The following is a 22,681-nucleotide window of genomic DNA, read 5'->3' as shown; positions in this document are numbered from 1 at the left end:
GACGACAGCAGCAATACATTTTAAGAAGGATGCAAAAAGGGCTTTAACTGTCCGCAACAAGACCACGGAGAGGCCGCCTCTGTGGATGCCGGGGCAGAGGCATACATAAACAAAGTTGCATCCTTTCTTTTTTCACTATGTGGCCCTCAGTAGGAAAAGGTTTGGACACCCCAAGTGTAAAAGGTGAGTGAACAAACGTAACACGACAACTTGAGAAGAATATTGCTCCTTTTATTCTCTCTTAAGCGGCGTTGTAGCAACCTGTTAGCTCAGCTAAATGTTGCCAACTGCACACACAAAACATAGCACATCTACACAATGCAGATATACAGTACATCGTGGTACATAGCGAAACAGGTCAAGGAATGATTAAAACCTACGTTTGACAGCACAACAGCAACACAGCTAAAACAATACTCCATGCAGAGCGTCTTTAATCTTAATATCATCACAAGTTCAGCATGAAAATGGAGAAGACTGAATAATAATAATAATAATAATAATAATAATAATAATAATAATAATAATAATAATAATAGACTCTAAAAAGAAGAGCAAAGTGAAGCAGCTAAAACATTTCAAAGAAATAAATAGGTCGTCTTAAAAATGGAGCTGTTTCGTCTGAAACATTTAGTTACTGCAAAAAATATTAAGGCACTTCAACTAAAAATGAAAAAAAAGCTTTCTCGCTGCCACTGCACTTGAGCCAATCAAGTGTGATGTTATTAGTATGTGATAGCTGTGAAATATATTATTCATTAGCTACGGTGTGACACAGTTGACTATGGGCTATACAAAGAGTGGCCTCCCCTCAGACAATATCATACGGTTGGGGCCTCCCCTACTCCTTGAAAAACAGATTTTCTGGATATTTTGTGGCGTTTTCTGTTCACCCAAGACCCCGGCCCTGTCCACACAGAAACGTCCCTGGGATTTTTTGGGGGGGGGGTGGGTTGAAAAATTTGCGCCCACTCTGTGCCGAATTAGTAAACGCACGGAAACGACAAGCCGGCATTTTAAGATTTTTAAGGTTTCCAAAAAAATGCTGTTTCAGGGCACCCAGAACGCCGTTTCCGTGTGGATGACGAGCTGTTTTGACCTGCAAACCTTTTCCGTGTGGATAGTCGTTTAATGTAGGAACTAAAAATCAATACATTTTGCTTTTGACACGGAAAACTGCACATTTTTTGGTATTTTGCCCATCATCCACAATCCAACAAGATGTGAAACATGAACACCCGTCTTTCCCTTTTCTGTGCGTTCCAAAGAGTGAAAAACAGCTAACATGAGGCAGCTAACAATGCACATAATAAGACACGTCTATTCCACCTATAAAGCCCTCTAAAAAAACCTGGTCCTGTCCACACGGGAATGTTCCTGGGATTTAAATTTTTTGGCAGTTTGAAAAAAATTTCCACCCATACTCTGCCATGTGCCACAATGTGCATACAAACCAAGCTACAGCGACAATTGTTATTATTGTTGTTATTAACAGTGTTACGCCCAAGACCTACGTTACTGGCGTAGTGACACCTCGCCGGCTAGCTGCTAGCTTCACCACACACTTACTCACAATGCCTTAGGCCAGTAGCGAAAGGTAACGCTACGTGTTGGACCTCCCGCCACTGCTACAGTTTTTGTGTTTGGAAAAGTTAACGCTAGGTGTAGTGCACCTTTCTATGTTGCTATGTGAAATCAATGCACCCAGGAAGGAAGTTCCGCTAATGCTTACAATGAGCAAATTACTGTAAGTATTACATGTCATCATGAATGTAGCTGTTACTACATGCTCACAGCATGGATATAAAACCATAAAACCATGTGGGGGGTTTTTGGAGGTGTTTTAATAGAGGCCTTTCTTGGCGGAACAAGTGTACGCCATAATTAGCTGCCTCTTTTTATCTGTTTTTAAATCTTTAGAACACACAGAAAAGAGAAAGACCTGTGTTCACGTCTCACAAAAGGATTGTGGATGATGGGCAAAATTCCCCCCAAAAGTGCACTTTTCCTTGACGTCATGAACTCAAGACTGTAAGATCTGCATTAGCCATTGGTTGAAACAAATACATATTATATTATATACAGTACATATACATACAGTCAGTCAATGATTAAAGGTGAACTGAGTTCACTAAATGACACTACGCCTTTTGTACAGTTATTCATGGAAAAGGAACACAAACAGAGCTACTCTTACCTAGTTTTAAAGGGACTTACACACAAAATAAGGAGAGGGTGGAGAATACTGCCGACCAATCAGTAATGATGAAATGCGTGACATACAGTCAGATACTCAGACACCGTAAACACTGCATGTTTATGCAAACCATCATGACCGTACTGCTCATGTGCTTGTTAGTTGAAACTTGTGTTCAATCTCTGAGTGCCTCCTCGTTTTCCTCTAGAGAGCGTCGCCGTTGCACCCTTCGTCCGGCTTGTCTTCCTGTCTGGCTGCACTTGGCTGAGTGGGCGCAGATGTGGCGTCAGTTTGTGTGTCAGGAGCATTTGCACTAAGAGCTGCCTTTAAGCTGGCAGCAAGGCCACCGCTGCTGCCAGCTGGAGCGGCGGTGACGACACCGGCACCGGCACCAGCACCGGCACCGGCACCAACAGCAGGATCGGAGGCTCCAGAATCCCCCTGCTCAGACGCCCGAAGCCTTTTCATGAGGGTGGTCACTCTGACAGCTTTCTGTGAGTAATAAAAGACATGGACATGCTTTGATTGGTTGGCTTTTTTCCATTATTCCCTGTGCATATACGACTCTTGCAGATTTAGGATCAACATTTGCAATAAAATGTTGTAACACATGGCTCCAGTAACGCTCTCCGTCTCTCTCTTTTTTGCTCGCGACAAAGGGAGGTAACAAGTGAGAGTGGTGGCCGCTCAGACTTGACTCTCCGTAAAACAGCACTTCAAGTGTTTCAGCAGAGAACTGCACGTCACGCACTCAACCTCAACGACATAGACCTACCTGTATAAATTCATCAAGACTGCATCGTAGTGACAACAAAGAAATCCTAATGCAGGCTTCACATGCAACAGTTGAGTAGCGTAAACAACATTTATTATATTTTATAAACCATTGTTATTATTCCTTTTTTTATATGTGTATTTAATATTAATAAATTCATTATTTAAATTGTAAATACAAAGTAACCATTTATGATATTTTAGAAATCATTTTCATTATTTATTATATATATGTATTTAATATTAATTATAATTGATTACAATTTATTCATTTAAGCAATGCATTTATGAGTAATTACATTTAAAACAAAAAATAATTAAAAAGTAACCGACATTTATTACATTTTAAAAATCATTATTATTTATTTTATATATGTATTTAATATAAATTATAATGAATTATAATTGATTCATTTATTTAAAGAAAATATTTATTATTAATTCAATTTAAAATACAAAACAAAAAAGCAACCAACACTTATTATATTTTTAAATCATTTTTATGATTTATTATATATATGTATGTATTTAATATTAATTATTTTGCTTAATTACAAGTAATTAATTTAATTAATGCATGTATCGTTACATTTAAAATAAAAAATAAGTAAAAAGTAACAAAATTTATTAGATTTTACAAATAATTCTTATTATTTATTTTATATATTTATGTATGCAATATGAATATGAAAATAGCCAACGTTTATTCTATTTAGATTTTTTTTATTATATATGTATTTAGTCTGAATTATAATTCATTATGATTAATTCATTTAATTAAGGAAATTAAAAACATAAATAAAAAGTAACCACCTTAAAATGGTGGTTACTTTTTGTGTTTCAGTGCATGCCTAGGTAGATACACAGTGGTTGTTGCCAATGCTTTTTTGAAGTGGCACTGATTGGAGCCCTCTGTGATTGTTGGCTTTCGTAGAGCATGCACCCGGGACTACAAGATGCTCTGCAGTTAAATGAATAGAGGTTTTCACGTTACATACAGTAGGCCTACATTAACTTAATTACTTGACAACATTGGCGTTCATGTTAGAAGTATTGATACCTTCCACTTTGCTTTGGCAAAGTTCTTCTCTATTTGTGCACAAACTCCATCTTTGATGTTCTTATCCGAGGCAGCATTCCCAGAAATCCTGTGAAAGGACAAGACAGCGTGTTTCTCCAAGACATGGTGACATTGTGGTGTTGTGTAGCTGACAGCCACTGGGGGGCATATTTGCATGGTATTTGGGGAACGCTGTCTAGACTCATTTCCCTCATTTTCCCTCTGGAAAACTGTGTTAGTTACATCCTCTTTTATCACTTATTTTATGATTATTTTTCTAATTATTCTGTACCATTCATGGGCAATGGCCTCCTGAGCAGTCAGTCGCTGGTCCTGGTCCACCTCCATCAAAGACGCCACCAGATTCTTGGCTGAAATAGGAGCGACAGTGAGTTCAGTGCTCTCTTCATGAATTGATTTTGATGGCTAATCGCTTACCAGAATCTGAAATGTCATCCCAATACGGTGAATCAAATTCGTAGTCCCCCGACAAGATCTTCAGGAAAAGGTTCTTGTCCCGACTGTCGGGGTCATCTTCTTCGGTGTCATCGTAGAAAGGAGGGTTCCCGGACAAACTTTTGAGTTGGCAAAAAAACCATGAAAACAATGGCTAATCTGTTGTCATCGGGGTAAAAATCAAGATTTGCCCTTAACTCGTGGCTCTAAAACACAACACAACAAGCCGTTACGGACAGAATTTAGTAGCACTTATGAGAGGAAAGAGAGTTTCTCCTGACTATACTGTCTTGTATTCGTAACAAAAAAATCCCCTGCAAATTTGCATATTTTTGGTCCAAAAATATATTTTTATTTTTTTATTTTTTCAAAAAATTCAAATTTTATGCTTCACTGGTAATATTTTTTTGTCCAGGCCCTTGAACACAGCCGGAGCGAGCCGTATGTCAAAAATAAACATTTTTATGTCCCGCATCAATTGCAGTCGTCCCTCGTCACTTCACGGTTCGAACATCGCTCTATTGCGTTTTGTTTTTTTAAAATTAACGAACTTAATAAATGATCACTGTTTCGTGGAAGATGGTCAAAAATATTGAAATCCAAGTTATATGTAGTATTCTGGTCACTCGGTATCTGTTATGTTACATTGATGAGACATTAGCTTACATGACATTACCTTAACACTGCATGAAGCCATGAAGTCAGCCATGGCAGGTCTCACAAAATAGAGTGAACAAAAGTTATGCTCCCATTCCGTGTGGAAGTGGTACGTCTTTGGCTTCTTACTTTGTCCTTCTTCGCCACTCCGTTTAAAACACTTTCTTAAGTCTAGAATAATTGGAGGCTAACCGGTAGCATGCCATCTCGTGTCCCTGCAGTGATCCCGTAACCTGCGCAAAAGAGTTGCACAATGTGTTGTAAGCAAAGAATAATAGGAGTGCGAAGGTGACACTAGGGGTGTTATTTCATGTCTACAGGGTTCTAATAGTGGTAAAAAGCGTATTTAGGAAGTCATAAACAGGTTTTCTATGACCCTAACTATGAAAATATTCCATTTATTAAAAGGGAATCATACTTCGCGGGAAATTCACTTCACAAGCGCTCGAGTCTGAAACCAATTAACCGTGATAAACGAGGGACGATTTCTTCACCATTCTCTGGTGGTCCTGGCAGGTAACCCACTTGAAAAGAGAGACAAACTAGTGACTACTGACTCAACAGCACCACTGCTGGTTGTAACCAAGAAGTGCCCCCTGTTTTGCTTGAATTGCTGCACCAGCGGTAGGGATGTAAATCTCCGACAGATGATTTGATACGCATCTAGATACACGGGTTACAATATGATTTGAAAAATATATATTTTAAAAACAGAATGTACCAATCTAGTGTACAAAGGATATCATTCGATACAATTTAACGGTTCCATTTGTTGATTTCGACATGAAATCCCACAGTTTTGCATATGTTTGTTGCAAGCAGCGACCTGTTCCACTTTGTTGGACGGCACTCGAACGCAGCATGTAACTGCACAGATAGACTACTATACTGTATTTTAACCATTTTTCTTTCACCTCATATTTGCTCCCAAATGCTGACACTATGTGGGAATGCATAAAGGTAAGATTTGATGACCTTATTGAGTGCTTATGTGCATATTTGTTCAGTGTAAAACCTCTCTGAAAAACAAAGTCCAGGCTGGTACTGGTGGATGGTGGCCCTGTATTCATTTAGTGCTTTTGATTTGATGTTGTTCCTGTCACAGTTTTACACAACACATAATAAATAAGATCAATTTGATACCTATAATATACGTATGTTTTGCTGATGTGTTGAAAACCTACGGAGCAAGCACGACAATCCTTTCGCCAGAAGCCCAGGCTCTTGCATTGTTTAAGAGCCAGACTGCCAAGAGGCTGCTAGTCTTGCGATACCCGGTGCATGTCTCTACAATCCATTCATCTAGCAACTTATGGCTGATTCTTATCCATCCAGGAGGCTGATGCATGATGACCCATGCAGCCACAACTCTCGCTTGTCAAACCGGTTATCCGGTCGCATCGGTTAATTGTTCACAACCCTAAGGAGCAGTACTTACAGTATGTACATGATGACTCCTATCGCCCAGCAGTCCACAGGTCTTCCATATCGCTGCCTACCAACAACCTCAGGAGCTGAAAGTATAGAAAGAAGCTGTCATTTTTCTGTCTCTCGTACCTGATTATGACTAACTGTCAAACTTAACCCACCAAGGTACTCCGGAGTCCCACACGGATCCTTGATGAGTCTGTTTTCCAGTTTTGCCAGCTGGAAGTCACTGATAACAATTTTGGAGTGTTTCAAGCGATTAAAGTAGACAAGGTTTTCCAGCTGTGTTAGAAAGCAAACATTTATTTTTAGTGCACCGTGATGAAACGCTCCTCTCCCATCGCTTGTACCTTTAGATTTCTGTGGACAATATTCAGAGAGTGCAGGTACGCCACGGCCTCCAGCACCTGCCTCATTACGTTGCTGGTGTCCCTCTCCGAGTAGTAGCCCTGATCCAGGATCCAGTCAAAGACCTCTCTGCCTGTGGCGCTGGAGACAAGTTACATTAAGGAACACGTTTCACAACATGCCCGAAAAGGAGTAGGAAGAAGCGGATCTTATTTCATTCTAACCCTTCTCCCTGTCTCTGCAAGCACTGATTCAGTCTGTTCACTTAATCATAAACACTTACAGCTCCAGGAAAATAAAGTACTCTTTCTTCGTTTCAAAAGCATCAATCAGCTGGAGGATGTTGTGATGTTTTATCCTGGAAAAGAAGGACGTCAAGCAACAAATTAGATCCAGATTCCTCAGCACCGGACTGATTCCACCTTGAACGATGCATTACATTGTGTAGAGATGAGTAAATGCAACGGAACCTCCATCGTCAAACTTTCAACATGAGTTAGAATGGAACCTCGGTTAGCGTCTGTAACGCCCGCCAATGTAATAATGTCCACAGAGGTAACAAACCACAAACCTTATAAAAATGTAATGTAATAATCCTGCAAACGTAATATATTGTCCACAGACGTAACACGCTAATTCCTGTTAACTATTGCATTTGCAGAGATTTATTATGTTTGTGAGTGAATATCTTCAACTTTCAGTGTTGTAATAACTTGTAATAACGTCCCCGTGTTCATTTGTTTTCAACTTTTCACACCGGCTAGCTACTAGCCGGTGTGGTGTGGCGAGGTGTCACGACACCAGTAACGCAGTTCTTGGGCTTAACAATGTTAATAACAACAATAATAACAATGTTGATATGCAGGTCACATTATGTAAATGGAGCGTTGTTGGCACTTTTGGAGGTTTTTTCAGTAGGCTTTGTAGGCGGAATAGGTGAGTCCCATTACGTGCATTCTTAGCTGCCTCTTTTCATCTGTATTTATATCTTTAGAACACAGAGAAAAGAGAAAGACGTGGAGCTCTGAGCTACTACTGCATTGCTTTCAGTGATTTGTAGCCCCACTTGGGGGCAGCAGAAGCATCATGAAGACAGTCATTGTGTCATTGATGACTTTTAGTAGTTAATGTTTGAACTTGATCATAATAGTAATGTAGAGAGACTGATGAATCCTGGGTATACAAACTAGCATTTTAACTGGTGCTTTTTAGGAAAAATAACCTTATAGCTGAGCTTCACTTACATTTTCAGGATCATTATTTCATTCTTAGCGGCTTTCCTCACGTTCCGGCCGTCCTTTTTGTTGAACTTTTTGCAGGTGTACATTTTCATCGTGTTCCTGTCCTTGGCCCGGAATATCTCGCAAAACTCCTCTCTGTAAAAGACGACAGAAAAGAAGTTGTGAAACCTTTGCAGACACAGTCAAGTCGCTCGCGATCCGCCTTACTTACGATTTCACAACTTGTCCCAGGTCATATTTGTCGCTGACTTCCGAGGGATTGTTGTAATCCTTCTTTTCCCCGAGCGTCAGACAACCAAATGGCATGGCAGCTCCTGCCCTAGCCAGGGAACCTCCTGCTGAAATAAATACACATATTCATTAATAACTCATAGCAGTTTCATGATTATATTAGGAAGAAAGGAAATGACAGTATATTCATGATACAGCGAGGATACTCGACTACATAATGAAAAGGGCCACAGGGTCCAAGGGCCAAGTCTTCTTTTTTATTGTTTTAAAATACCATTTTCACATATTTTATATGATTTTGTCCTGTTTTTCTCTTGTTTTATATTAGCTTGGCTCTATTGTAAATCACCCCACTACCTAAATGGACTTAAAATGAATAATTACTTACATTAATTATTAAATTATTAAGTTATTGAAATGAATAATTGATTTCATTAATAAATGAATTCAATGTCTTGTAGTCCTTATGCTATGATATGAAATACACTACTTTAATAAAATTTACCACACACATTAGGTGAATCTGCAAAGTATCGGCTCGGTATCGTCGATACCAGCCTGAATTTTACGCAGTATTGGATCAAAAATTAAATCAATGGTATCACACGTCACTATCTTCTTGTACGACTGCTTCATTGTGACGCCTAGTATTGCATTAATTGGTTCCAGATAATTCATATTAAATGGAATATATTTGTAGTTAGAGCATAAAAAACCTATACGGTTTTTAGAGCCCCGTAGAGATGATATAACACCCCTATAGTCACCTTTACACTCTTATTATTCTGTTTTTACACCACATTGCACGACTCTTATGCACATGCTACGGGGTCACTGCAGGGACACAAGAGAGCCGCCACTTTAAGCATTGCAAGCTACCGAGCTAACTACTTGGCCTCCAATTTCTAAACTTAACAAATGTTTTCAAACGGAGTAGGGTAGAAAAGCAAAGCAAGAAGCCAAAAAAGTACCACTTCCACACAGAATGGGAGGAGAACTTGTTTTTACTCTATCATGTGGGACATGCCATGGCTGACTTCATGACTCTATGCCGTGTGAAGGTAATGTCATGTAAGCTAATGTCTCATCAATGTAACATTACTGCCACCTAGTGACCACAATACTACATATGACTTGTTTTTCAATATTTTGTGACGAATAATAGTCCATAGTCAACCACAAAACAGCGATCATTAATTAATACATTTTTGAAAAACCATGATTGCGCAAGGGAGCGACGTTGAAGCCGCAAAATGGTGAGGGACGATGGTAATTGAACATTTTTCTGAATGTTAATCCGTACTGACTATCATGAACCAAAGAGTGAACTTTACCGTCGACAGCCACAAGAGGGCTTGTGACAACCGAGGATGAAGAATACAATAGATTCAGTCATGTGGAATGAGATCGGGAGCTTGGTGAACTTGCCTACCGGTAACTTGCATGTGGGACTCACTGGCTTGTTATGTTCATTAAGCCTATTCAGCCTTACAGGTATGTTTTTGGTGAAACATGACACGACATGACCTTAACAGTGGATGGAGTCAGCCATGGCATGGCCAACATGATAGAGTGAAAACAAGTTCTCCCCCCATTCCATGTGGACGTGGGACGCTTTTGGCTTCTTACTTTGTCCTTCTTCCTCAGTTTGTTTGAAACACTTTCTTCAGTTTAAAATAAACAAACTGGAGGATAAGTAGTTAGCTAACTCGCTAGCATGCTATGCTTAAAGCGGTAGCTATCTCATGTGTCCCTGCAGTTATCTTGTAGCCTGAGCATAAGAGATGTGCAATGTGGTGTAAGCAAGGAGTAGTGTAAAGGTGACTATAGGGTTGTTATTTCATGTCTACAGGGCTCTAATACTGGTAAAAAAAAATATTTCAAAAGTCATAAACAGGCTTTCTCTGCTCTAACTACCAAAATATTCCATGTACTATAAATAGTGTGTGACGTATAGTCTGTAAAATACAGTACCCATGACAAAAATATATATAATTAATAATAATGATACAGTGTAATTTCAATTTGATAATCTTCCTGAGTCTTGTTTTTTCATCCCTGCAGTAAGTTGTGTACTGCGGCAGCAGCAGCAGTACTATTCACGTCTACTCTTTACTGCACGAATATTCTTCACTTGACCCTCACTTCTAGTTACAGTAGGTCTTCACTTGGGACCTGTTTTGTTTTTACTGTGACATACACAGCTACCGCATAAAAGCTGATAAAGCCCTTCCGCGTAATGAGCTCGGCAGCCCACTCTCCCACAAAAGCAGCATTATTTATAATGTACGATGCTGCGTATATAATATACAGTCTATATGGAGGACAAGCAATTACGTTCAACAATGCATTTCAAACAACAAGGCCTGTGGTGACTGCGCTTTATGCTGGAAAACACAGATTTCAGCTCATATGCTTAAGCGTGTACTGTACAGTCGTTCCATGTTTTACTTTCAAACCAGTCCACAACTCCACTCTGCCACTGGCCAACATTGTATGCTTTTATGGTAAACAGACGGCTTCTTGGCAAGCATCGCAGTAGAAATGGCAGCCAGCAGAGAAGAAGTGGGAGTCAAAGAAATCTGACTGAGCTGCTGTCTGGAGCCTCAGTCAAGACCCAACCAAAGGCAAAAGATTGCTCATGACTGTAAAAAAACAACAACAAAAACCCCGTAAATACATTATGTTGCGTGTGAGCATGAGTGTTCCTCTGAAAAGAATACGAAAAAAATGAATCATGAGAATGAACATGTGAGGAAGGATGGTCTGCCATCTTGCTTTACTATACTGTTTATTGCTTTCATCATGCTGATGGTGCACAAGGGGACTCATTACTGAGACTGATGTCTCTGCAGATACACTCTAACCCGTAACATTATACAGTATGTACAGCATTATAAGTTCATAATAACAGTTAGGTGTACCACACAAAAACACAAACGTAAGTTAAAACACATAATAAAGGTGCACGATATCTTTATTTTTCAAACCAATACCGACACAGATGACTTTCTGCTTCTCAAGACCGATATGATACCGATAATCGATAACTTTTATCCATCTATCCATCCTCTCAATGTTTTTTTCCCCCTCATCGCGTAGCATTTGGTACAATGGCCTTTTCTCTTAATTCAAGTTCAAATTAAATGTTTGTTTACAAGTGAGCTCGGCGGAAGTTACGACCGGCCGTTAACGTCACAGGCCGGAGAAAAAAAAGGAGTGCCTGATTTGCTCACCCGCACAGTACGGGTAATCTCGCCTCATTAGAGCGTTTTTTAAATGATCGGTTATCAGAGCTATTTTTCATGTTATCTGACCTATCGGTATGACGTCATAATTCCTGTCTGCTAATTTTCGTGCACCCCTAGTTTATAATAATAACTGAACACATGACCTGAACACATCTAGATAGATGAAAGAAACAGTGAGAGGTGAAGAGTTCACACAAAATAATTGGATCAAAACAGCAAAAGTTCATACAATGGAAACATTGATATTGCCGATACACACCCCTCTGCCCGGGTCAATAGATCAAACTGGGCATGAAACTGTACCTGTGAGTCTTCATTGTGGGCGGAATTCCCCAAACAAGAGCGCGTTCTTCTCCAGCAGATATAAAGGCGAAATAGCTGTGTTGGACGCACGGCACGTTAAATTCACGCTCGATGTCCTTCCCCTCAAACTTGGCCAAGTTGCCCGTAAACATGGCACGCTTCTCGTGGTGGCGTAGCATGCCAATAGCACAGATGCGAGGCGCATTTATGGGTCATTGTGAGGCGTGTCACCGGGCACTCAGTTCACCAGACGAGACGATGCACGAGATTGGGTCCATGAGAACGATATTCGATTTTAACATTACTTTTTTTAAAAAGTACAGTGGAAAAATCTAAAAAATATATGACAATATATTGCAATCTACTAATGTAATTTCTACTACGTTACACTTTTCTGCACTCTGTGTGTATGCTAGCGCCCCTGCCACCACCCACTAGACAAAGTGATTGTATGACTTGCAAAAGGGCTCACTCCATTCCTGCCGTTGTTCTATCGAACAAACGTGGCACGGTGCTGAAACCAATGCACAGAGTGAACTCTCTTCCTGCCTGTTTGGAGGCAAACAGACGAGGAATACAGACACGCATGCACATGACAATATACTGTATTGATTATCTACTTCATTTTCATTGATTGTGTGATTAATCCATTTATTCATTATCATCCCAGGCCTAGTGCCCGCCAGACATTTTTTTCTGAATGAGAAAACTTGTCACATTTTATTCTTGCAAGATCTTCTGAAATTGTACTATTTTGTTATCATGGTAAACTGTTATATACTGGTGATCCAATGAAAACAGCTGCACTCCCGACCCACTAGTTGAGAATCACTGATCAAAAGATTAAAATACACATTGGTACTTGAGCAGAATGGTGTCAACTTTTTGCAGTAATCTATTACCCAAGCATTGCCTCAAACATGACTTATATTTACTAACCATCACTTCATCACTGAGAATAGTTCTTTGTCAATCCACAGTCGCCAAAGGGATAAAGTCTCCTAAATTCACCTTTTTTTCTTTTTAAATCCACTGGAGATGGGTTCACGGGCTGTTTGTGTTCCAGATGTATGCACACATAAAGAAAATGTTTCCTTAGGGGGCGTATGAGTAGTCAGGTAATGACAGGAGATGCTCAAACACTGAAAAGCCGTCTCTTACTGCAGCAGCATCGCACCATTCGCCTGAATACAACGCCAGCCGTCTTTTGTCCTCAAGGTAGGGGGGGAGGACTTTCTGTTCACCAGTCAGGAGGATCAGGAACACTCCAGCTCCTGAATCACATTTTAAAATGTCATACAGAGAGTCACCGTCAATGTTTTCTTTGTGCTTTTTTTGCATAATATGCACACCAGCCCTTTGTAGCAATTCCAACTGCATAAATAATCAGAACCACTGACAAGAGAATAACCATCATTGTATTCATAATTGTCATAATGTGTCTGAAAGTGTTTTTGCTGCTTGTCACCCTCAGATAAAGGCACTTCTCCTTCGCCACGTGAAGACAACAGAGATAGCATGGAATGCTGACTCAGGAGGGTCTTTTTTTTTTATCTTTTTGCCTTTTGGAAAGGACGAGCTTTTCATTAACGCCTCCGAACGCACTTACAGAAAACTGTGAAAACCCTTGAGGGGTAACGACAAAGTCGTCGTGTCCCCGAGAGCACAAAATGGAACAATGAAACTTTGTTCATAAAATAACCACCGGCAAAGTTGCTAACTACTGTACAAGCGACACCTGCATGACGAGGGGTGTCACAAGATCTCGTGTCACAAGACAAAATGTCTTGTGGTCGCTAGGCCTGGGACGATAATAAATAAATGAATCAATCACACGGTAAATGAAAATGAAGTGGCTAATCAGTATATTCTTTCCTCGTCTCCTGCCTCCTCTTGCACACCAGTGCCATTCCTACACCATGTATGTATCTCCAAGTCACAAACACGTCTCTAGGCTGTTCAGCCTCGGAACAACACTTCCTCATTGTCACTAGACAACCGTGAGATGCATTCAGGGACACTCCGAACATCACAACAAGGTCTTTGTTATGCGTGAACGTGTGGTCTAAATAAACAGAAAGACAAAGAAAAGCAGTAAGTGGACATTCTTATCTTCTTAGTGTCATAATTATGTGACAGGAAAGTCATAATTATGAAATAAATAGTTACAATTTTCGAGATAAAAATTCCTAATTATGAAATAAAAAGTTGAAAATATGAGAGAAGACGTCATAATTATGAGATAAAAAGTCAAAATTATAACATAAAAAGTCAGAATTATGATATAAAAAGTCAAAATTATGAGATAAGAAAGTCAGAATTGTCAGATAAAAAGTCAAAATTATCAAATAAAGCCATGATTATGAGATAAAAATTCATAATTATCAGATAAAAGTCGAAATTACGAGACAAAAAGTCCCAATAATGAGATAAAAAGTCAGAATTATTTGAGATAAAAAGTCTTGTACTGCAATTGAAGCAGCTAGTGTATAGAATTTCAGGTGTGTGTGTTATCTTTTAGCTTGAGTTACATTCTCAGTTCATTTGGAGCTGTTAATATAATATAATCCTGCCCTGTCCTTATCCTTCTTTCAATAAAATACAGTAAAAACGGGCATATTTCACACATGGTGTGATTAATCATGATTCATTTCATCTAATAATTCAAATATTTAATCATTTCACAGCTCTGTTTTTTTCTTTGTATTTTCCTAACAGTAATGTTAAAATCTCGTCTCGTTCTCGGAGACCCGAATCTCCCGTGTATCGTTGTGAAGAGTGTCTCGTGACACCCCTAATAATTACACTCCTGATCAAAACCTTAAGGCCAGTTGAAAAATTGCTAGAATTTGCATTTTGCACATTTGGAACTTAATGAGGTTTTAAGGAGAGTTACAATGCAAAAACAAGAAGGGGGAGTGAGACAAAAAACATTTGGAACTTGTAATTTCAACAAAAAAAGCTGAAATAGGTTGTTTATCACCTGATCAAAACTTTAAGACCACGGGCTATAAAAGCCAAAATCTGCTCAAAATTTTCATTTTCTGTCAGGCATTCACACTGTCGTGGCCTCCTGATGGCTAAAGCTAACAAGCTTTCTCTTTTTGAACGTGGTGGGATTGTGGAGCTGCATAAGCAAGGCCTCTCGCAGCGTGCCATTGCTGCTGAGGTTGGGCGCAGTAAGACGGTCTTTCTGCATTTTTTGAAAGATCCTGAGCATTATGGAACAAAAAAATCAAGTGGTAGACCCAAAAAAATCACACCTGCGCTGAGCCGGAGGATCAGATTGGCTTGTCCATCAAGACACAGGGCGGTCTTGCACCCAAATTAAGGCCCTTACTGGCGCCGACTGCAGTGCAATAACCATCAGACGGCATCTGCGGGAAAAGGGTTTCACGAATTCAAAGACCTCGTCTCGTTCAACGCCACAAAACTGCCCGTTCAGACTTTGCCAGGGAGCATCAAACATGGGACATTGAAAGGTGGAAAAAAGTTTTATTCTCTGATGAGAAAAAATGTAACCTTGACGGTCCTGATGGCTTCCAACGTTACTGGCATGACAAGGAGATCCCACCTGAGATGTTTTCCACACGGCACAGTGGAGGGGGGTCCATCATGGTCTAGGGTGCTTTTTCATTCAGTGGAACACTGGAGCTTCAGGTGGTGCGGGGTCGTCAAACGGCGGATGCTTACATGCAGATGTTGCGGCAGGCATCCCTCATGACTGAGGGCCCTCGTCTGTGTGGTAACAGCTGGCTTTTTCAACAGGACAACTGCAGGGAGAATAGCATCACTCTTTTGGACCATCCTGCATGTTCCCCTCATTTAAATCCCATAGAGAACATTTGGGGATGGATGGCAAGGGAAGTTTATAAAAATGGCCATCAGTTCCAGACAGTTGATGCCCTTGGTGAAGCCATCTTCACCACTTGGAGCAATGTTCCCACTAGCCTCCTGGAAACACTCGCATCAAGCTTGACCAAACCATTTTTGAAGTGATTAACAAGAACGGTGGAGCTACTCATTACTGAGTCCTACTGAGAACATTTTTTGTTCTGGTTTGGAGAGTTTTTCGTTATTTTTTGAGCGATGGTCTTAAACTTTCGATCAGCCGATAAACAGCCTATTTCAATTTAATTGTTGTTTTCAATAAATTACTTTTTCAAAGTGCTTTTTGTCTCATTCCTCCTTCTTGCTTTTGCATATTGTAGCTCTACTTAAACCTCGTTAAGATCCAAATGTGCAAAATGCAAATTCTAGCAATTTTTCAACTGGTGATCAAGTCTGTACATCCTGAAATACTTACCTTTTTTTTTTTTTTTACTGGAGCTTAGAATATATATACTGTATGCATATACTTTTTAACCATGAATACGTGATGTAAATTGATGTTGCAAGTGTGATCATGTGTGTTGGTCACAAGCCAGAGAGCAGTGGATTTGTCCGGAGCCAAACCTCTTCAAAGGCTCGATGACATGGCAGGACAGATGGTCTCGTGTTTGAGCCAAACTGTGAGAAAAATATCCTTTCTGTACGCTTGTCATTCCTGACAGGTGCACACACAAAAAAAGGGCAAGATATTTGTTTTTTGACCGACGACGGCGGTCCTTTGACGACCATTCACGTCCTCTTCTTGCGTCACTGGGGCTCATCTGACCAGCTTCCTCTGATGTTGTTTAGTTGCCATGGTTACCAAGTGCTTACAGTATGCGGCGCGCTACTGTTGGTCGAGCATCGTGTGCTCGTCGACGAGGACTGTTGCTGAAACTGCAGCTTTACATAATAGCATCAGAACACAACTTTATTTGCAACGACTGGAGTTGCAAACAACACGTCAAGGCCACTGAGCTGCATGTGCCACATACCGTATGTAAGCATTGTTGACTTATTAGCCACATGATTCGATATATTTGTTTAATAAAAACCTAACTTCTTTAAGCCATGCATTTGTATCCACTGCTGGAAATTCCCTGAACTTACACTTTTATTGTTACAGTGCCAGAGCCCCCATCCATCATTGTTGAGACATGTGGCGTGCATGAGGAGGATGACTTCATGCTGGGTGTGAAATGATCAAGTCATGATGCTGAGGAGGAGACGGGGACACCACAAGACTGTGAAAACAAACATGTGAACCCGAGAGAGCTGTTCGCTTGCACCAGAGTGGAGTTGGGAGGAAAGTCTTGGCTGGATAAATGATGCTCTCATGGAACGCAGCAAGTCAGCTACAGCATTACACAAACACACTGCTGAGACACACAGCAACACTCCACTGCAGCAAAATACAAGCACAAGCTATCGAAATATACTTTTGCCCAAAAGTTTGGGGTTTTTTTGGAGGAGGGGGGGCGGCATGTTTCATACAAGAAAGCATCTTGACGGGTGAAGCATCTGTGCAGCAGAAAGATGATCACTCACCTTCAAAGAAGAAGTGGTTATATAAGAAAGTATCCAACCTTGGTTTTTTTCTTTACTAAATGTTCCGTCAGTGTCGGACCCGGTTCAGGTCTTGTGGGCTCCTCGCAACATTTCCAACAGGTCAGCTTGCTCGCGGGAGCGCGCACGTCGAGCTGTTTAGCGACAGGATGGATGGAGTGGGTGGTTTGGGGGGCGGGGGCGCACACGACGGACTGCTCGTGCGTGCGTCAGTGATCGTCTTCGGTTCCGTCATGATTGGCAATAAAACATAAAAAAAGAGCAAAGTATGTTAAAAACAAAGAAATATTGCATAATGGACAAAAGTATTGGGTGAATTACACATGCAGATGTTTTTTGATATCTGAAAAAGATAACCTACTTAAAAATGTATGGAGAAAATATGCATTATTAAATATAATTACATTGTAATTAAATTAGATATTACAAATTGGATCAATCTGTTCCAAGATCAAAGTGACAGTTTCAAAAAAACGATTTTATTATTTTACATAACATTCTTCATATAAGTGTAAAATGAACGTGAACATTATAGTAGTATTTCATACAACAATGGTGGCTTTGTTTATTTGTTTAAAATTGAGCTGCATTGCATGAAAGAAAAGGAAAAAATCCCATTGGTAACTCATGAGATTAAAAATCTAAATTATGAGGTAAATCATAATTATCAAAAAAGTCTAAATTATGAGATAAAAAGTCTAAATTATGAAATAAGAATAATTATGTAATTACGAGATAAATAAAGTCAACATTATGAGATAAATTGAAATTATGAGATAAAGTCGTAATTATGAGAAGTCGAAATTATGAGATGAAAAAAGTCCTGAATTTGAGATAAAAAGTCGAAATTATGGGATTAAAAAAATCATGATTATGAGATAAAAAGTCGAAATTACAAGATAAAAAGTCATAATTATGAGGTTTTTTAAAAAGTCAAAATTATGAGATAAAATGTCATAATTATGAGAAAAAAAGTCTAAATTATGAGATAAAAACCTATTATTATGAGATAAGAAAGTCAAAATTATGAGATAAAAATTCATAATTATGAGATACGAAAGTCATAATTATGAGATAAAAAGTCGAAATTATGAAATAAAAAAAATCCTAATTATGAGATAAATAAGATAATAAGGGTGGCTCTGGTGGACAGAGGCAGCTGAATGATTCATTGCAGTGCCCTGGCAGCCATGGCCAATGAAATGCTTTGCTGGGAAGAAATGCATGATGGGAAGCTGTTAAAATAGTTGTTTTTTATTCTAAACTTGTATTGGTACTTGTATTGTATATTTCTTACGCTCCTTTTGAGTGTTAAGTTGCTGTGTGATGATTTTAGCATTCTCTGTAAGATGAGTCAGACTGTTATATTGAGTAATGACCTCCTGCGATTTCCAGTGGGCTGACAAGCTTGTGGTGAGTTGCCTTATAGCTCGCGATTGGCTCCTGCCAGTCAAAGAGCTACTGCTTCCTCACTGACTCATGACCATTTTCTCACATTTATCTCTTGTTTAAACACTCACAAAAAAGTTCAAACCTTCGTTTGAATTGTAATGATCAACCTACAGGTGGACACAATACATTTTTAAATCACTCGTGTGTATTTCACTCCGGCGTCCGTGCCTTTTCTTCCTGGCGCCGTTCTGCTGTACTGTAGCGTTTTTGTGTCCTTGTTAAAACATATTGCAGCAGCACTCCTGCTGTAGCATTCCTCCTCCTTCGAGCCAAAGATTCATTTACAAGCGAGCAAGCAAGCAAGCTAGCGACGACGCAGGAGACTCAGGATGCAGAAAACAATGGGCGGTTAAATGTTAGGCAGACAGACGAGAGAGGGAAGAGAGAGACACTCAACTTCCCACAATGCAATTCTTCTTAAAGGCCCAGGCTCGGCCTGTAACAGCGTTCACACGCGATAATAAAAAAAAAGAAGCACTAAAAAAATTCAGCAAATCCGCGAAAGGTGAACCGCGATAGAGCGAGGGAACACTGTAGTTGTGACGTAAAGGAGATGTCACAGTATAAGAACATGGCCACTGCTGTATAAGCTGCAGGGTTCAAAGTTTATGAAAAAAGTAGTAGCGGAAATGACAGTATACTCCAGGCTGGTACTGGTGGATGGTGGCTCTGTATTCATTGAGTGCTTTTAATTTGATGTTGTTCCTGTCTGAGTTTTATACAATACATAATAAATAAGACATGTGACTGACAAAATGATCCACTTTCTTTTTATTTATCATGAGGTTATTGACTTAAATCAGTGTTTATTTATATAATATTTTAATAAGGGACTACCCCCTTTCATTAAATGTGTGCTAAAGCCGAACGCCAGAATGAGCACTGGTACCATGGAAGTGATTTACAGGTATCTGCTAAGGATCTGCAGGGATTTTAGCTGGTAGGCAGCCTCTTAAGCCCTGGCTTATGTAACACGAGTGTCTCTTTCCCAAAATGAGTAATGCCACCATCAAGCCGTATACATTACAGATAAAAGAGGATAGGGAGCAGCGGAGCTTCTTCAACCTGCTCCCCACCAAAATCCACCTACTCTCCCCACACCTTTCTAGCTCTCTACAAGCCCGGAGCTCTTTAGGCACTCGAGAACTGTGGTTGCGCTTCATTTGTATCACAGGTGCACCCTGGAATCCCTCATGACGGTCTTGATATTCCAGACAGGGAGTTTTATAATCCTCCACTCACATCCCACGAGACAGGGGGAAGTCAATCAATGTGTCAGCTGTCAAAGTAGGAGAGATGGAGTGGAAAAAAATATTGTCTTCCTCTTCAGAAGGAAGCACAGCCGGAAATGAAAATAAACCAGACGTTCCTGCGAAAGTCGAACAAAAACATTTGAATCAGAAGTGGTGCCTCCAGAGGTGTGTGTTGTTCAGATAAAAGCGTCAGCTCGCTCCATTTTAAGACATAGCTCGCACTGCTCCAGACAAAACTCGAGCAACTCTGCACTTTTCAGTCTTATCAGGAAACTTCAAGGAAAAGTGCACTTTTTGGGGGAATTCTGGGCAAAATTCCCCAAAAAGTTGCACCTTTCATTTTTTTTTTGGACTTGCCAAAACAAGTTTCACCGATGGAATATTTCTATCGTTACATTGCAGGACACGACACCTAAATGTGTGATTTCTGTATGCTGTCACCATAGCAACCCCTTTCCAATGGCAATGTTGACTTTCTCAAATGGTCAGCCAGTAATTGAATAAGGAAAAAGAAACACGTGTCAATCAAGCAGGTGACTGCATAAATATGTCGTTTAACAGCGCTGCCTCTGAAATCATCTTCCGGCCCTTTTCTCCGCCTTTGTGTACTCATGCATGTAAAAGATGAGTCAACATATAGTTCAACTTTGTTGTCATAGAAACCAAAAGCATGCAGGTCTGTGAAAAGATGAATGTTTTATTCTCGCCAGCATCAGCGAAGACCTTGACAGCTTTTCACCACAGCAGTTTTTTGAAAAAAAAAACTGAAACCACTCTTAAAGGAAAGTGCAGCCTCAATGAAGGAGAGAATGTTGCAAACATGACTTGAATGAACGAACATAACCTCACACCGGCTGGACCCGCACCATCTAATAAGATCCAGTGCGTGTTTGCCTCCATCTAGATGACAATGCATAGCTTTTCCTATCATTTAACCAAGATACACTACGTACACGGTTATTGGCCGTGTGGGTATTTTCACCATATTATCATTTTATGCGGCTTGTTGACTTGAACGCTTATCGGATTGAATTGAAGCATATCTAGTGAGGTGAAGTTGTGTCACGATGAAGGCTGTGGCTTAAAGAGATCAGCAGATGATTTTCATCGAGCAAAACGGGCCAAAAAAAGACATGCAGGAGTCTTGAAATTTTCAGGGGGTCAGATGTTGCTCCTCCTGGTTGGTTCAGTAGTTAAGCCATTTTGCTTTGAAGCAGGACATTTTCAAGTGATTTTGGCCCCTTTTCGGGATTCAGACTTTGTTCCACAACTCTTAGGGCGTTGATCTGGTCATTGGCAAATTTGAATCAAGCAGAGCAGAAGGATGGCCGACGTTAAATTGTCAAGCTTTTGAGGTTTTTGCCGCTGCTCGCGGGCGCAGCATGGTGGTGAAGATCGGCCTTTGACTTTGAACGTCAAAGTGTCGGAACTCCGCTGCAAACGACCTGAGCTATTTAAATGATTCTGACCTGAGACAAATTTTTTGGGGCCTCCTAATTGGCTCGGTAGTAATCTCATAGCGTCTTGAAGTGGCCCTTTTCAGGTCATTTTGGACTTTAGCAACTGTTGCTAAGTACTTGTTGCTTGGTGTTCAGCGGAAAGTAAACACTTCATACCACTTATCTTCGGCTTCTGTCTCGTCCTGAGTCACATCTCCACATTTGGTGACCCTCCCTCCACGTGAGTAATATGTTCGCAGACAACAGTGCCGGTGGAATGACGACATGTGTGCCTTCGAGTTCTGCCACCGAGCGCGGCCGTGCATGCGTACACAAAGAAACATGTTGTAAATGGAGTAAATCTTCTAAATGTGCATCCCTTTGAAGGAGTCCTTCACATGACTACAATGTTTTCACTTCATAATGCTATATTTGTGTATTTTATCATTTACTACACCTTCTTAGCAGCAACGCGTAGTATCAATACGTGTTTGTTTACACTGCCAGCCATTAAACCATGACATTTGCCACTTATTAGGTTATGACATTCACGTTAACATGTGGAGAATGTACTTAAATAGCGCTATGTGCTTACACGTTAGCTGGATAGCTGCAGAGACATGTGAAATACACACTAAATCCACACGCTACGCCATGCATAACTCTACCAGGGCACACGTCGTGTCACACTGGCGCCGCCTGATGCTAACAAGCCAGCTAACGCCACTGCTGGCTCCGTTACGGATTATGCATTTTTGCAGAGTACGAGCATGAAACGAGTACAGCTCGTCATTATCAGTAATCGTGATGAAGGAAAATCGTCATTGGGTAACTACTTATGTATTTACTCTTCACGCTCTGTGATTGGCCACCCCTACCTAGACAGACTCCCCATAGCCAGAGAGAGGAGTACGCGGTGCATTTGCCAAGACGAGCTGTAAACGGCTCGTGTTGCGCTGGTCATCGCCTGCACTCCTGACGATTTTTCTTTTTTAGGTTTTCCTCAGCTCGTATCTAAAGTTACTTGGTAAATTTGTTTCGTTACGTACGTGGTGCATTTAGCAAGACAGAGCTGTAAACGGCTCGTGTTGCGTCGGTCACTGCCGGTGTTTTTTAAATTGTCTGCTTGCTTCTAATTCGGTTGGTGATATGAAG

The 22,681-nt window shown here is 40.3% G+C and overlaps 1 protein-coding gene across 4 annotated transcripts; it reads right to left on the bottom strand.

The window, feature by feature from the left end:
• Nucleotides 1-230: 230 nt before the first annotated feature.
• Nucleotides 231-17,556, bottom strand: camkva (CaM kinase-like vesicle-associated a). Of its 4 annotated transcripts, none has more exons than XM_054785452.1 (11): nucleotides 17,365-17,556; nucleotides 8,373-8,499; nucleotides 8,165-8,296; nucleotides 7,204-7,278; nucleotides 6,923-7,061; nucleotides 6,734-6,854; nucleotides 6,583-6,658; nucleotides 4,470-4,606; nucleotides 4,324-4,402; nucleotides 4,032-4,119; nucleotides 231-2,689 (listed from the first exon to the last, which is right to left on the bottom strand). In XM_054785452.1, the coding sequence occupies exons 2-11, from the start codon at nucleotides 8,465-8,467 to the stop codon at nucleotides 2,402-2,404; spliced, it is 1,230 nt and encodes a 409-aa protein (XP_054641427.1). In that variant the 5' UTR covers nucleotides 8,468-8,499; nucleotides 17,365-17,556; the 3' UTR covers nucleotides 231-2,401. The 4 variants fall into 4 exon arrangements, with proteins under 4 accessions (XP_054641427.1, XP_054641428.1, XP_054641429.1 ...); XM_054785453.1 differs by having other exon boundaries at nucleotides 8,373-8,496; XM_054785454.1 differs by having other exon boundaries at nucleotides 17,403-17,548.
• Between the last annotated feature and the right edge of the window lie 5,125 nt (nucleotides 17,557-22,681).

This window comes from Dunckerocampus dactyliophorus, chromosome 8 (genome assembly GCF_027744805.1).
Source record: "Dunckerocampus dactyliophorus isolate RoL2022-P2 chromosome 8, RoL_Ddac_1.1, whole genome shotgun sequence".
In the NCBI taxonomy this organism is placed as follows: domain Eukaryota; kingdom Metazoa; phylum Chordata; class Actinopteri; order Syngnathiformes; family Syngnathidae; genus Dunckerocampus; species Dunckerocampus dactyliophorus.
Note: the sequence above shows the minus strand (reverse complement) of the source record. Positions and strands in the feature narration are given on the sequence as shown.

Bases quoted from the DNA above. Each gene is read 5' to 3' on its own strand.
- camkva (XM_054785452.1), bottom strand. From the start codon at position 8,467: ATGCCATTTGGTTGTCTGACGCTCGGGGAAAAGAAGGATTACAACAAT. The intron at 8,297-8,372 runs GTAAGTAAGGCG...CGTCTTTTACAG, and splicing joins CTGGGACAAGTTGTGAAATC to AGAGGAGTTTTGCGAGATAT. The intron at 7,279-8,164 runs GTAAGTGAAGCT...CTTCTTTTCCAG, and splicing joins GAAATAATGATCCTGAAAAT to GATAAAACATCACAACATCC.